Here is a 12105-nt window from a genome sequence, read left to right as displayed (position 1 = left end):
CATCCTGTCTTCCAACAGTGGCCAATCCCAGGTGCCCCAGAGGGAATGAAGAGAAAAGCTAATCATCAAGTGATCCATCCCCTGTTGCCCATTCCCAGCTTCTGGCAAACGGAGGCTAGGAACATCATCCCTGCCCATCCTGGCAAATAGCCACTGATGGACCTATTCTCCATGAACTTATCTAGTTCTTTTTTTGAATCCTATTTTAGTCTTGGCCTTCACAACATCCTCTGGCAAAGAGTTCCACAGGTTGACTGTGTGCTGTGTGAAAAAATATTTCCTTTTGTTTATTTTAAACCTGCTGCCTATTAATTTCATTTGGTGATCCCGAGTTCTTGTGTTATGAGAAGGAGTAAATAACACTTCCTTATTTACTTTCTCCATACCAGTCATGATTTTATGGACTTCATCATATCCCCCTCTTAGTCGTCTCTTTTCCGAGCTGAAAAGTCCCAGTCTTATCAATCTCTCCTCATATGGAAGCTGTTCCATACCCCTAATAATTTTTGTAGCCCTTTTCTGAACCTTTTCCAATTCCAATATATCTTTCTGAGATGGGGAGACCACATCTGCATGCAGTATTCAAGATGTGGGTGAACCATGGATTTATACACAAGCAATATGATATTTTTTGTCCTTATTATCTATCCCTTTCTTAATGATTCCCTACATTCTGTTCACTTTTTTGACTGCCACTGCACATTGAGTGGATGTTTTCAGAGAACTCTCCACAATGACTCCAAGATCTCTTGCTTGAGTGATAACATCTAATTTAGACCCCATCGTTTTATATGTATAGTTGGGATTATATTTTCCAATGTGCATTACCTTTGCATTTGTCAGCATTGAATTTCATCTGCCTTTCTGTTGCCCAGTCACTCAGTTTTGTGAGATCCTTTTGTAGCTCTTCGTAGTCTGCCAGGGACTTAACTATCTTGAGTAGTTTTGTATCATCGGCAAATTTTGCCACCTCACTGTTTACCCCTTTTTCTAGATCATTTATGAATATGTTGAATAGGATTGGTCCCAGTACAGACCCCTAGGGGATACCACTATTTACCTCTCTCCATTCTGAAAACTGACCATTTATTTCTACCCTTTGTTTCCTGTCTTTTAACCAGTTACCAATCCATGAGAGGACCTTCCCTCTTATCCCATGACAGCTTACTTTGCTTAAGAGCCTTTGGTGAGGGACCTTGTCAAAGGCTTTCTGAAAATCTAAGTACACTATATCCACTGGATCCCCCTTGTCCGCATGCCTGTTGCCCTCTCAATGAATTCTAGTAGATTGGTGAGGCATGATTTCCCTTTACAAAAAACATTCTTCCCCAACAAATTATGTTCATCTATGTGTCTGACAATTTTGTTCTTTACTATAGTTTCAACCAGTTTGCCCAGTACTGAAGTCAGGCTTACCAGCCTGTAATTGCCTGGATCACCTCTGAAACCCTTTTTAAAAATTAGTGTCACATTATTCTCCAGTCATTTGGTACAGAAGCCGATTTAAATGATAGGCTACAAACCACAGTTAGTTGTTCTGCAATTTCAGATTTGAGTTCCTTCAGAACTCTTGGGTGAATACCATCTGGTCCTGGGGTCTTATTACTGTTTAGTTTATCAATTTGTTCCAAAACCTCCTCTAATGACACCTTTATCTGGGACAGTTCCTCAGATTTGTCACCTAAAAAGAATGGCTCAGCTTTGGGAATCTCTCACATCCTCAGTCATAAAGACCGATGCAAATAATTCATTTAGTTTCTCCACAATGGCCTCATCATCCTGGAGGGCTCCTTTAGCATCTCGATCGTCCAGTGGTCCCACTGATTGTTTAGCAGATTTCCTGCTTCTGATGCACTTTAAAAAAAATTGCTATTACTTTTTGAGTCTTTGGCTACCTGTTCTTCAAATTCTTTTTTGGCCTTCCTGATTATATTTTTACACTTCACTTGCTAGAGCTTATGCTCCTTTCTATTTTCCTCAATAGGATTTAACTTCCACTTTTTAAGGAATGCCTTTCTGTCTCTCTCTGCTTCTTTGGCTTTGTTTAACCACGGTGGCACTTTTTTGGTTCTCTTACTATGTTTTTTAATTTGGAATATACATTTAAGTTGAGCCTCTACTATGGTGTCTTTAAAAAGTTTCCAAGAAGCTTGCAGGGATTTCACTTTTGGCACTTTATCTTTTAATTTCTGTTTAACTAACCCCCTCATTTTTGTGTAGTCCCCCTTTCTGAAATTAGATACTAGTGTTAGGCTGCTATGGTGTTTTCCCCACCACAGGGATGTTAAACTTAATTATATTATGGTCAGTATTACCAAGCGGTCCAGTTATATTCACCCCTTGGACCAGATCCTGTGCTCCACTTAGAACTAAATCAAGAATTTCCTCTCCTCTGTGGAATTCAGGACTAGTTGCTCGAAGAAGCAGTCATTTAAGGTGTCAAGAAACTTTATCTCTGAATCCCGTCCTGAGATGACATATACCTAGTTAATATGGGGATAGTTGAAATCCCCCAATATTATTGTGTTTTTGACTTTTATAGCCTCTCTCTAATTTCCCTGAGTATTTCACAGTCACTATCACCATCCTGGTCAGGTGGTTGGTAATATATCCCTACTGCTATATTCTTATTATTAGAGCATGGAATTACTATCCGTAGAGATTCTATGGTACAGTTTGATTCACTGAAGATTTTTACTTCATTTGAGTCTACACTTTTTCACATATATTGCCACTCCCCCACCAGCACAACCTGTTCTGTCTTTCTGATATATTTTGTACCCTGGTATTACTGTGTCCCATTGATTATCCTCATTCCACCAAGTTTCTGTGATGCCTGTTATATCAATATCCTCATTCAATATGAGGCACTCTTATTCACCCATTTTATTATTCAGACTTCTAGCATTTGTATATAAGCACTTAAAAAATTGTCACTTTTTAGCTGTCTGCCATTACATGATGTTGCCATCATATCTAGCCTAAATCTCCCTTGTTGCAGATTAAGCCAATTACCTGTTATCCTACCTTCAGTGGTCATGAAGAATCACTGATCGTCATCCTCTTTATAACAGCCCTTAACATATTTGAAGGTTTACCAGGCCTGTCCTCAGCAGGGCCAGCTCCAGGCACCAGCCGAGCAAGCTCGTGCTTGGGGCGGCAGATTTCAAAGGGCGACATTCCATCTAATCCTTTTTGTTTTGTTTTGCGTTTCACCGCTTTGGCCGCCCTTGCAGGGTTTTTCTTTTTGGTTTACTGATCCTGCCTCCCTGTAGGGGGCGGAGGAGGAGAGCGCCCTGCATCAAGCCCGGTGGGGCAGCCCGCGTCCTTCCCTGCCTGCCGAACGGAGTGGTGCGGAGCCCTCCCAGCAGGCGGCGCAGCGGGAGGGGCCGTGTGGCAAGCGCCCCGCTTAAGGAAGCCCTGGCCACCCCCTTCTGTTCCCCCCCTCTCCCCCGTTAGCCGGGGTGTGCACTCCGCTGCCCGGGGTCTGCAGGGCCGGGAGTCCCCCTACACCCACGTTCCCGCCGCCCCGCAGGTATTTTTCGTTTGTTTATATTTTTTCTTTCCTTCACCGCTCCAGCAGGCGCGCCAGTTTGTCGTTCTCCCCGCCCGCTGCTCCGGCAGGCGGGCCAGTTTGTCATCCCTCCTGTCCGCCGCTCCGGCAGGCGGGCCAGTTTGTCGCTCTCCCCCCCCCCTTTGCTGCTCCGGCCGGCCGGTTTGTTCTCCCCCCTCCCCTTTTGCTGCTCCGGCCGGGGGCAGGTTTGTTTCCCGGACCCTCCCACCCCCCGTTTTGCCGCTCTGGCCAGTTTGTTGTCTCTCCCCCACCCCCGGCTGGGGGCAGGTTTGTTTCTCCCCCCCCCCCCTTTTTGCTGCTCCGGCTGGCTGGTTTGTTCTCCCCCCCCCCCCTTTTTGCTGCTCCGGCTGGCTGGTTTGTTCTCCCCCCCCCCCCCCTTTGCCGCTCCGGCCGGGGGCAGGTTTGTTTTCCTCCTCCCCTCCCCTTGCTGCTCCGGCCAGCTGGGCGTTTTTTGCTTTGGGCGGCAAAAAGGCCAGAGTCGGCCCTGGTCCTCAGTGTTCTTTTCTCAAGACTAAACATGCCCAGTTTTTTTAAACCCTTCCTCATCGGTCAGGGTTTTCTAAACCTTTTATTATTTTTGGTACTCTCCTCTGAACTCTGGTTTGTCCACATCTTTCTTAAAGTGTGGTGACCAGAACTGGCTGCAGTACTCTGTTCAGCACTGGTGATGCCTCAGGTAGAGTCTCTCCAATGTCTTACATACAACGCTCATGTTAATACACCCCAGAACAAACTAGTTTTTTTTTTAAACTGCATCATATTGTTGGTTCATGCTCAGTTTGTGATCCACTATAACGCCAGATCATATTCTGCAGTATTTCTGCCAAGCCAGTTATTCCCCATTTGTAGTTGTGCATTTGATTTTTTTTCTTTCTAAGTGAGGTACTTTGCACTTGTCTATTGAATTTAATCTTTTTGAATTCAGACCAATTCTTCAATTTGTTAAGGCCATTTTGAATTCTAATTCCATCCTCCAAAGTGCTAGCAAACCCTCCCAGCTTGGAATCATCTGCAAATTGTATAAGCATATTCTCCACTCGACATGTATTACTTTATAAAGTACAATGATTCCCTTGACCTCCCATCCTTTGCTTCCCTAACAACTGGAGCCCTCACTGGGCTGAAGTGATTTTTTTCCACTAGAGTACCTTGTTTCAGAGACTTGCAGAAGTGCAGACTCTGCATGTTGAGGGGATTGGACACGTGCAAATAACTTTGGGCTATGATCAGTCAAAGAAGATTTTGAAAGTTTGAAGGAGAGTCTATATTCACTTTGATTTCTGGCATTGGTGTCCACATCAATCAAAGCTTCAATAAGATCTGTATCATTAGTATATACATTTCCACCCTTACTATCTCTCTCCCAGCTGGAGTCAGTGGTTTTGGACAGCCTTCCTTTGAATCTCTCAGTTATTTTTTCTCTTTTTTAAATTGAACAACAGTTTGACTATTCATAAATTCACAATCTGTCAGAGGTTTGAATCCTATGAATGCATATGGAAATTGTATTTCATGGATCTTCATCAAGAACCACATGGGAGGGAAAGATTAAAAGTGGTCGTGTATTGTTTTCCAGATCAATATTCTTTTCAACCTCTTCCCTGCAAAAGGGGAAAAAACAATGCAGCAGTCTAGCTGTAAGAGAGAATTATCTGTGTGTTTGTCTGTGATTTTGGGTCTGTCAAGATTTAGCTGTAGACAGGGCCGGCGCTTCCATTTAGGCGACCTAGGCGGTCGCCTAGGGCACCAGGATTTGGGGGGGCGGCATTTTGCCGCCCTTGGTGGCAATTCGGCGGCGGGGGGTCCTTCCGTGCTCCGGGTCTTTGGTGGCAATTCTGCGGCGGGTCCTTCACTCGCTCCGGGACCCGCCGCCGAAGTGCCTCAAAGACCGGGAGTGTGGAAGGACACACACACACACACCCCGCCGCAGAATTGACGACGACGACCGGGAGCGCGGCAGGACCCCTGCCTAGGACGCCAAAACCCTGGCGCCGCTCCTGGCTGTAGAGTCCCTCTACAGTCATTCTATATCTAAATCTTCCACATTGAGACTATGGTATGAGTGACATATAGACCATTACAACTCATAAGATTGCACAGTATTCTTTCCTTGACATAGTTAGACCTCTCAATTTAGCATTCACTCTGTCTGATTTTAAAAAGCAGATATAGCCAGCAGCACTGAATATTCAGGGAATAGTATTTTATAACATTTTATTTCCTGTGTAACATAATAGTAGAATAATAAATATGATTTGGTGCTCAGCTTCCATGAGACTAGATACTCAACACTTTCGATTGTGCTAGAAAATGGTATAACGGTTGCTGTCAAATCTAGTTTCTTTGAATTATGATTTGTCAGCAAGACAATAGCTAACTTGGGTCACTCAGCACTTAGAATCCGATTCAGCAAAGCACTTAAACATGTACCTAGTTTTAAGCACATGAGTAGCCCCATTTCAACTCAATGAGATTACTCACACACTTAAAATTAAGCACATGCTTAGGGTTTTGCTGAACTAAGCCTTAATTTTGGAGGGGCTTTCTACGTAGCTAAAAGATTTTCCACAATCCAATGTCAGATCAAAGGGCTGATTTCCCCAACAGTCCTCACGACTCACACATTTTATATGAGTGATGATGCCCGTGTAAAAATGTTGCATCATTCTGCAGCAGCTGAACTAAGCGGTGTCTCCAGCGACACAAAAAGGTGAGTAGAAAATGGGATTCCACCCACCACCCAACAAGGGTGTCTGTGAGTTTTCAGAAGTGAATAATTGTAAGATGATGTGCAGCCAAACATAAATCACATAACATGCCTTGTGGGGCTAACGTCAAACTCCACAAATACAGCCAGTGGCTATTCATCTGTTTTTTAACTGTGAATTAAGCTTTTGTAAATGGATTTTGTTCCCTCTTTCCGCTGGTGTTGGCTACATAGGGATGTTAGTGATACCCCTTTATTAGGGATGAGTTCTGGTAACTGCTAGCAAAAGACACCTGACCCTGTTTGTTTTGTTAGGAATACCAGCTATATCTATTTTTCAGCTTTGAGGAGCCTGCAGTAGTTCCCATTTGCTCTCTCCACCATATCCTCAGAGATTTATGCTTTTAAAACACCAATTCCCTAGAGTTTGGTTGCTAAAAACCTCCCTCTCCAAATGAGAGCATCTGCAGAGTGTCTTTGAGTGAGAGCACTGCAGCAGATCTTAAAAGCTTTAATCATCTGGACATATTCCAAAAAGTCCCTCAACCTACCTCCTTCTTTTCCCTCCCACCTTTCTTCCTATCCAAAACCTTGCCATGCAGATCTATATCATTAATATTTCAGCATCAGCTATTCACAGGCATTGGGTACATTGCAGTGCATCTCATCAATAAGAGCTGGCAAAGGCTGTGTAGTTCACCACACTGCCTTCATCCAGCAGAGGAATAAGAGCAAAAGATAGCAAGAGACTAAGACGCAGAGAGACACTGAACAGCCACAGAAGGGTAAGATTGCATAGTGCAGTCAGTGTGCATTGAGGTGCTTTTCACCATCAGCCTTGAATCAGATCCTGCAGCTAGTACCAAAGCAAGCAATCAAGAATGGATGTCTTTAAGAAAGGTTTCTCCATGGCTAAAGAAGGTGTGGTGGCTGCAGCAGAAAAGACCAAACAGGGAGTGACTGAGGCTGCAGAGAAGACCAAAGAGGGTGTGATGTATGTAGGTAAGAGACAACTATTTTTAATACACAATTGAGCATGAAATGTGACACAAATTAGCTTCCAGAAAGCATGAAGTAGTGGATAGTGGTTAAAACATGGGACTGAAAGCCAGGAGATCTGCACCCCATCCCCACCTCTGCCACAGTCTCACTTGTAATCTTGGGGTGTCAAAACCTTCCATGCCTCAGTTTCCCCATCTGTAAAACAGAGATATTGATACTTACCTACTTCCCTGGGTGGGGGAGGGAGGCAGGATTGCTACATATGAATTAATGCAATGTTCAGAAAGCACTTTGAGATCTTCTGATGGAAGGTACATATTACAATTATTATTCCCTCTTTGCTTTCAGGGTAGGCACTCACTCTCCAAACATTTGACTACTAGCAATCTCTCTTTCGCCTCCAAAGGTGCAGTGACTGAGGTTATTAAGGGCATACACAGTGATTCTGCTTATTAAGTTAGGCTAGTAGGAATCACCTATTTTTCCCACCATCATGTCATTTTATTCCGAGATCCTCCTCCTTATGCTCTATAACCCTTTACATTCTCCATGCAAAAATCCTTTACTTGCCTTGCAAAGAGACAGTTATCAGTATTGTCCAATGGTTAGGTGCTGGATCATGACACAAGGTGTGCCCTTCCTGGAAACATCTGTTATATAATGAATGCTCTCCATTTCCATAAACCCTACAGTAATCATTTCAAAACTGCCCTTGAAACCTGGTATCTGCACTGTATGACGGAGGTGCATGTATGATACTGGTGGACAAAACCACTGGGTTGATATACACTGTGTTTGTAGTCTTACATTCTTATCCCCTGTTATTCTCAGAAGGGAGGATTGCTGTTGTATGTGCTGGCTGTGGGTAAGCTGTGATTTTTAAATAGAAAAGGCTCTTGATTCCATTAACACTGCCTTATACACAGAGTATCACCACTTTAAAAACCTTACTGTAGTTACAGATCTGCACTTTCAAAATTCAGTGGAATCAGAAACCCCATTCATAGCAAATCTTCATCCCCAGATTTAGACAATTTAGACTGATGTAGTACAGCTAATCCTGCCATTATCTAGCAATATATAACCAATTCACATTTTAATCTGAAGCTGAACCACAATCAAAAGTTTGATTACAGCATCTCTAAAAATAAGTAAATAAAAATGATAAATACAACATGACAACCAGCTGTCAAATGTGGGAATTGCTATTGTATCCAGTTCCTTCTTCCTAGGTGATCAGAGTAAGATCAGACCAGAATATTTAGCATTTTTATAAATATTTTCCCAAATATCTTCCCAGGCCTTTGATTTGCTTTTCATTTTTGCACAGTCATGAGACAAAATGCAGAATATTCTGCCATGATCTTATGTATTTAACCATTTCAAAAACTTTTTGAAAGCCTTCTTTTAAATCTAAATAGCTGAATGAAGAGTCTGTTAGACACTGACTTTGAGGCTCATGGATACTTTTTTATCTACATCAGGCATTTAAACATTTTAGTCAGCAGAGCATCACACAATGCATTATAAAATACTCTCCATCTTTTTTATAATGCATTGTGTGATGCTTTGCTCATTAAGGGCCTGATCCTCCATGGTGGTGAGTGCATACTGCATGCTAGAGCATGCTTAGTCCTTAGTCCAGGATTTCACAGAATGGAGATGCTAAAATCCAGATAATTAAGCTCTCTCAGAATTTGGTTTAAATGAGCAAAAGAGATTAGATGCCGGTTATGTGTGTGTGTACCATCCATTATCATTGCAGTGTTTGCTGCGCTACTGTTTGCTGCGCTACGCTCCCTAGCTATATGCCCATGAAAGGCTAATCAAAATGCCCAATTAAATTAAACTGCTCTTTCAGTAGTCTTTCCCTCTTTACATAACCTACTACAGTTAGCTTGCTGTTAAGGCACTGCATGAAGGAATTTGAAATCTGAATCTGCTCTGTAGTTGGAACCACTCAGAGCTGTGAAAGTCTTTTCTGGATGTCAGAAAAAGGATAGTAGTGGGTGGGGTGGGTGTCTTGTTTTGAGCCAACTTCTTACATAACTCTGCTAATCAATCGAAAGCCAGCATTTCACTGCATTGATCTCTGAGTCCTCCTGAGGATTCCAGTTGACCAGACATGAGTACCAATATTGATGAGTCACTGCAGCTTGAAATAAAATGGCTAGTTCTGTGACATCTCCTGCAGGATACATCTTCCTGAAGCCTATAGGGTGCTCATCGTTCTGCTGGTATCTTCACTCTGATCTCTGGGCCAGAAAGTTTCAATTCACAACCCATGTCAGTGCCTGGGGGTGGGGGTTCCACTATCTTGTGCTAACACTGCAATGCAGTTTTGAGGCTGTGGGGGCTGCATTGGTAAGAGATGCTGCCATGACAGTCAGTCATTCAAATAGGGTCCTCTCTGCCTATGGATGTGGTTACCCAGGTGGGAAAGAAAGATCTCATGGTACTTTGGTTATGGCACTGGGCTTCTTTTCGAATTCCCTCACTCAATCAAAACAAGTTCTCCTGTCCATGCTACTGCTGTCATTGAGAACATAATGGCTGCTGTGGATTCCTGTAGTTACTGCATGACCAGCAGCAACACTGGGCCAAATTCTTAGTTGGTGTAAATAGGTATAAACTCCAGTGAAGTCAATGGAACTATATCAATTTACACTAGGAGAGAATCGGATGCAATATTGAGTTGTTCGCGCACAGGAGTACAAGCAATATAGAAAGATCACAATCATAATCACGAAGTTATATTCACTATCAAATACATACTAGAAATACTAGATAATCCAATCCAGTAGCTCTCAATAAAGAATGCAGTTCTGGCATGCCCAAAACATCTGGCCTCATGCATCAGTCACAAAACACCCAAGGCATTGACCTTTACAGATGAAAAGACCAGATCTAATACCTGGTACAGGAGCTGTACACACCCTGTCATGTGTTATTCCTATCTGAATGCATGCCTGTTCTTAGTGCACAATGCTTCACTATCACTATAGTGTACCTATTTAAAATACAAAACTTCTTATTGGTGTGTCATTTCCCAATGGTAAATTTTCTAAATCATATACATTTCTTCTTCCTTTTTGTAGCAGGGGCAGGGAAGGTATGAACCTGTAACTATGCACACAAGCTACAAGCAAAGGTTAAAAAGTAACAGTGCAACTTGACAGCTTCAACGGAATGCTTATCAGTTCAACAGATGTCGCTTGCTGGCAAGGGTATGGGCTGGAAGATTAGATTTCATAGAGTGCATTACGAGAGCTGAAGTCTGAGTCATTGGGTGTGGTCCTGAGTGCATTTAAAAAGAAAAGAACCTGACAAGCTGCAGCGCCAGGGGCTATTTGCTGCTGTTGCTTCTGCTTCAGTCTTTAATTGCATTCAGATATTTTTGTTTTGTCAGGTTCCCTCTTCTTACGAGTTATTTTCCATTAGGAAAAAGAAAAAAAAATCATAGCTATTTGTGAGTAGAGTCCTGGCAAAAAATAAATGTAATGATTGAGATAAGAGTAACTCATTACAATTCTTGTTTTGGTTTGTGTGTTCACTGAAGTAATGCAAAGATAACGAATATATGAATTCAGCTAATTAAAAGCTGATTTCCTTGATTTTTGGATATTTAAGAAGTTACATTTTTATAAGCATTAAAGCAGAGCTATGTTTGAATGGCTGTGACTGGTGAATTGTAGAATAAATAAGCATTAAGCGGTGCTCTTTTGGAATGGTACAGCCTGATGCATTGGGTACCTGTAGGAATAATGAACATTAAAGCAAGATTATATTAGAATAGAAGTTGGTGCACTGGGCACATACTAGGACCTCATTTATTATTGTGGGCATTTATGCAATGCAGACCTGTTCTGCTCACTGCTGTTTGCTGTTACATGATTATAGAGAGTATTACAACCACAGTGCAATATTCTCTGGTTTTCAAATACTGATATATCATGCATAGTATGGTTAATCCATTCTGCTATACTAATCAAAAAGGTATTCTCCTCTACATGACTGTACAGTCATTTGAGGGTGAAGTAGAATGTTAGGTTGTGAAGTAGTAGGGCACCTTCCTTATATTCGAGTCTAGATGACCTTAACAAACATTAAAAAAATGACCTGTTATGTTTGTATGTAGTGCTTTAACTGTGTTAGTCCCAGGATATTAGAGAGACAAGGTGGGTGAGGTAATATCTTATATTAGACCAACTTCTATTGGTGAGACAAGCTTTTGAGCTACACAGAGCTGTGTTAGGTTTAACAGTACATTACAAATGTCAATTAGACAGGACAGAACTGGGCTGGGTTAGTTGTTATCACAGTAGTACACTTGTTCTGCCTTCCTTTTAGGCTTGTAATGAGTGCTGGGCATGGTCCGCAATTAATTTTCCCCACCCCATCCACACATAATTATTGAATCAGTGCTGCTGTAGCTAACAGCCTGGGTGCTTCTGCATCACTATTTACGGTGTTTTGTAACTGGACCATAAAAACTGTCCATTTTTATGACATGAGTATGAAAAAGTAAAGAGAAGATTTGTGGATTTAAATGATTTTTAATTAGATGGAAACAATGAAAAACAATGGGAAAATTCATTATTAAACTCAATGGAGTTACAATAGGGATGGTTTTTAACATGAAACTGAATCTAGTTATTGCAGAGGCTTCCAACCACTAGGGCAGTGGTTTTCAGCCTGTGGTCCATAGACCCCTGAGGGTCCGCAGGCTATGTCTAAGATTTCCAAAGGGGTCTGCACCTTCAGTTGAAATTTTTTAGGGGTCTGCAAATGAAAAAAGGTTGAAAACCTCAGCACTAGGGGA

At 42.2% G+C, this 12105-nt stretch overlaps 1 protein-coding gene across 4 annotated transcripts in view; it reads left to right on the top strand.

Moving 5' to 3' along the window:
* SNCG (synuclein gamma) overlaps positions 1–12105 on the top strand; it is a 64465-nt gene that overhangs the window by 30741 nt on the left and 21619 nt on the right. Inside the window, exon 1 of one of the 4 annotated variants that reach the window (XM_054034923.1) lies at positions 6890–7283. The exons of the other annotated variants lie outside the window; for them this stretch is intronic. Coding sequence (XP_053890898.1) covers positions 7163–7283 — 121 coding nt within the window. The 5' untranslated portion in view covers positions 6890–7162. Of the gene's footprint in view, positions 1–6889; positions 7284–12105 lie in introns of those variants that run through there. 4 annotated transcript variants of the gene reach the window in all.

Source organism: Malaclemys terrapin, chromosome 7 (genome assembly GCF_027887155.1).
Source record: "Malaclemys terrapin pileata isolate rMalTer1 chromosome 7, rMalTer1.hap1, whole genome shotgun sequence".
Lineage (NCBI taxonomy): Eukaryota > Metazoa > Chordata > Testudines > Emydidae > Malaclemys > Malaclemys terrapin.
Note: the sequence above shows the minus strand (reverse complement) of the source record. Positions and strands in the feature narration are given on the sequence as shown.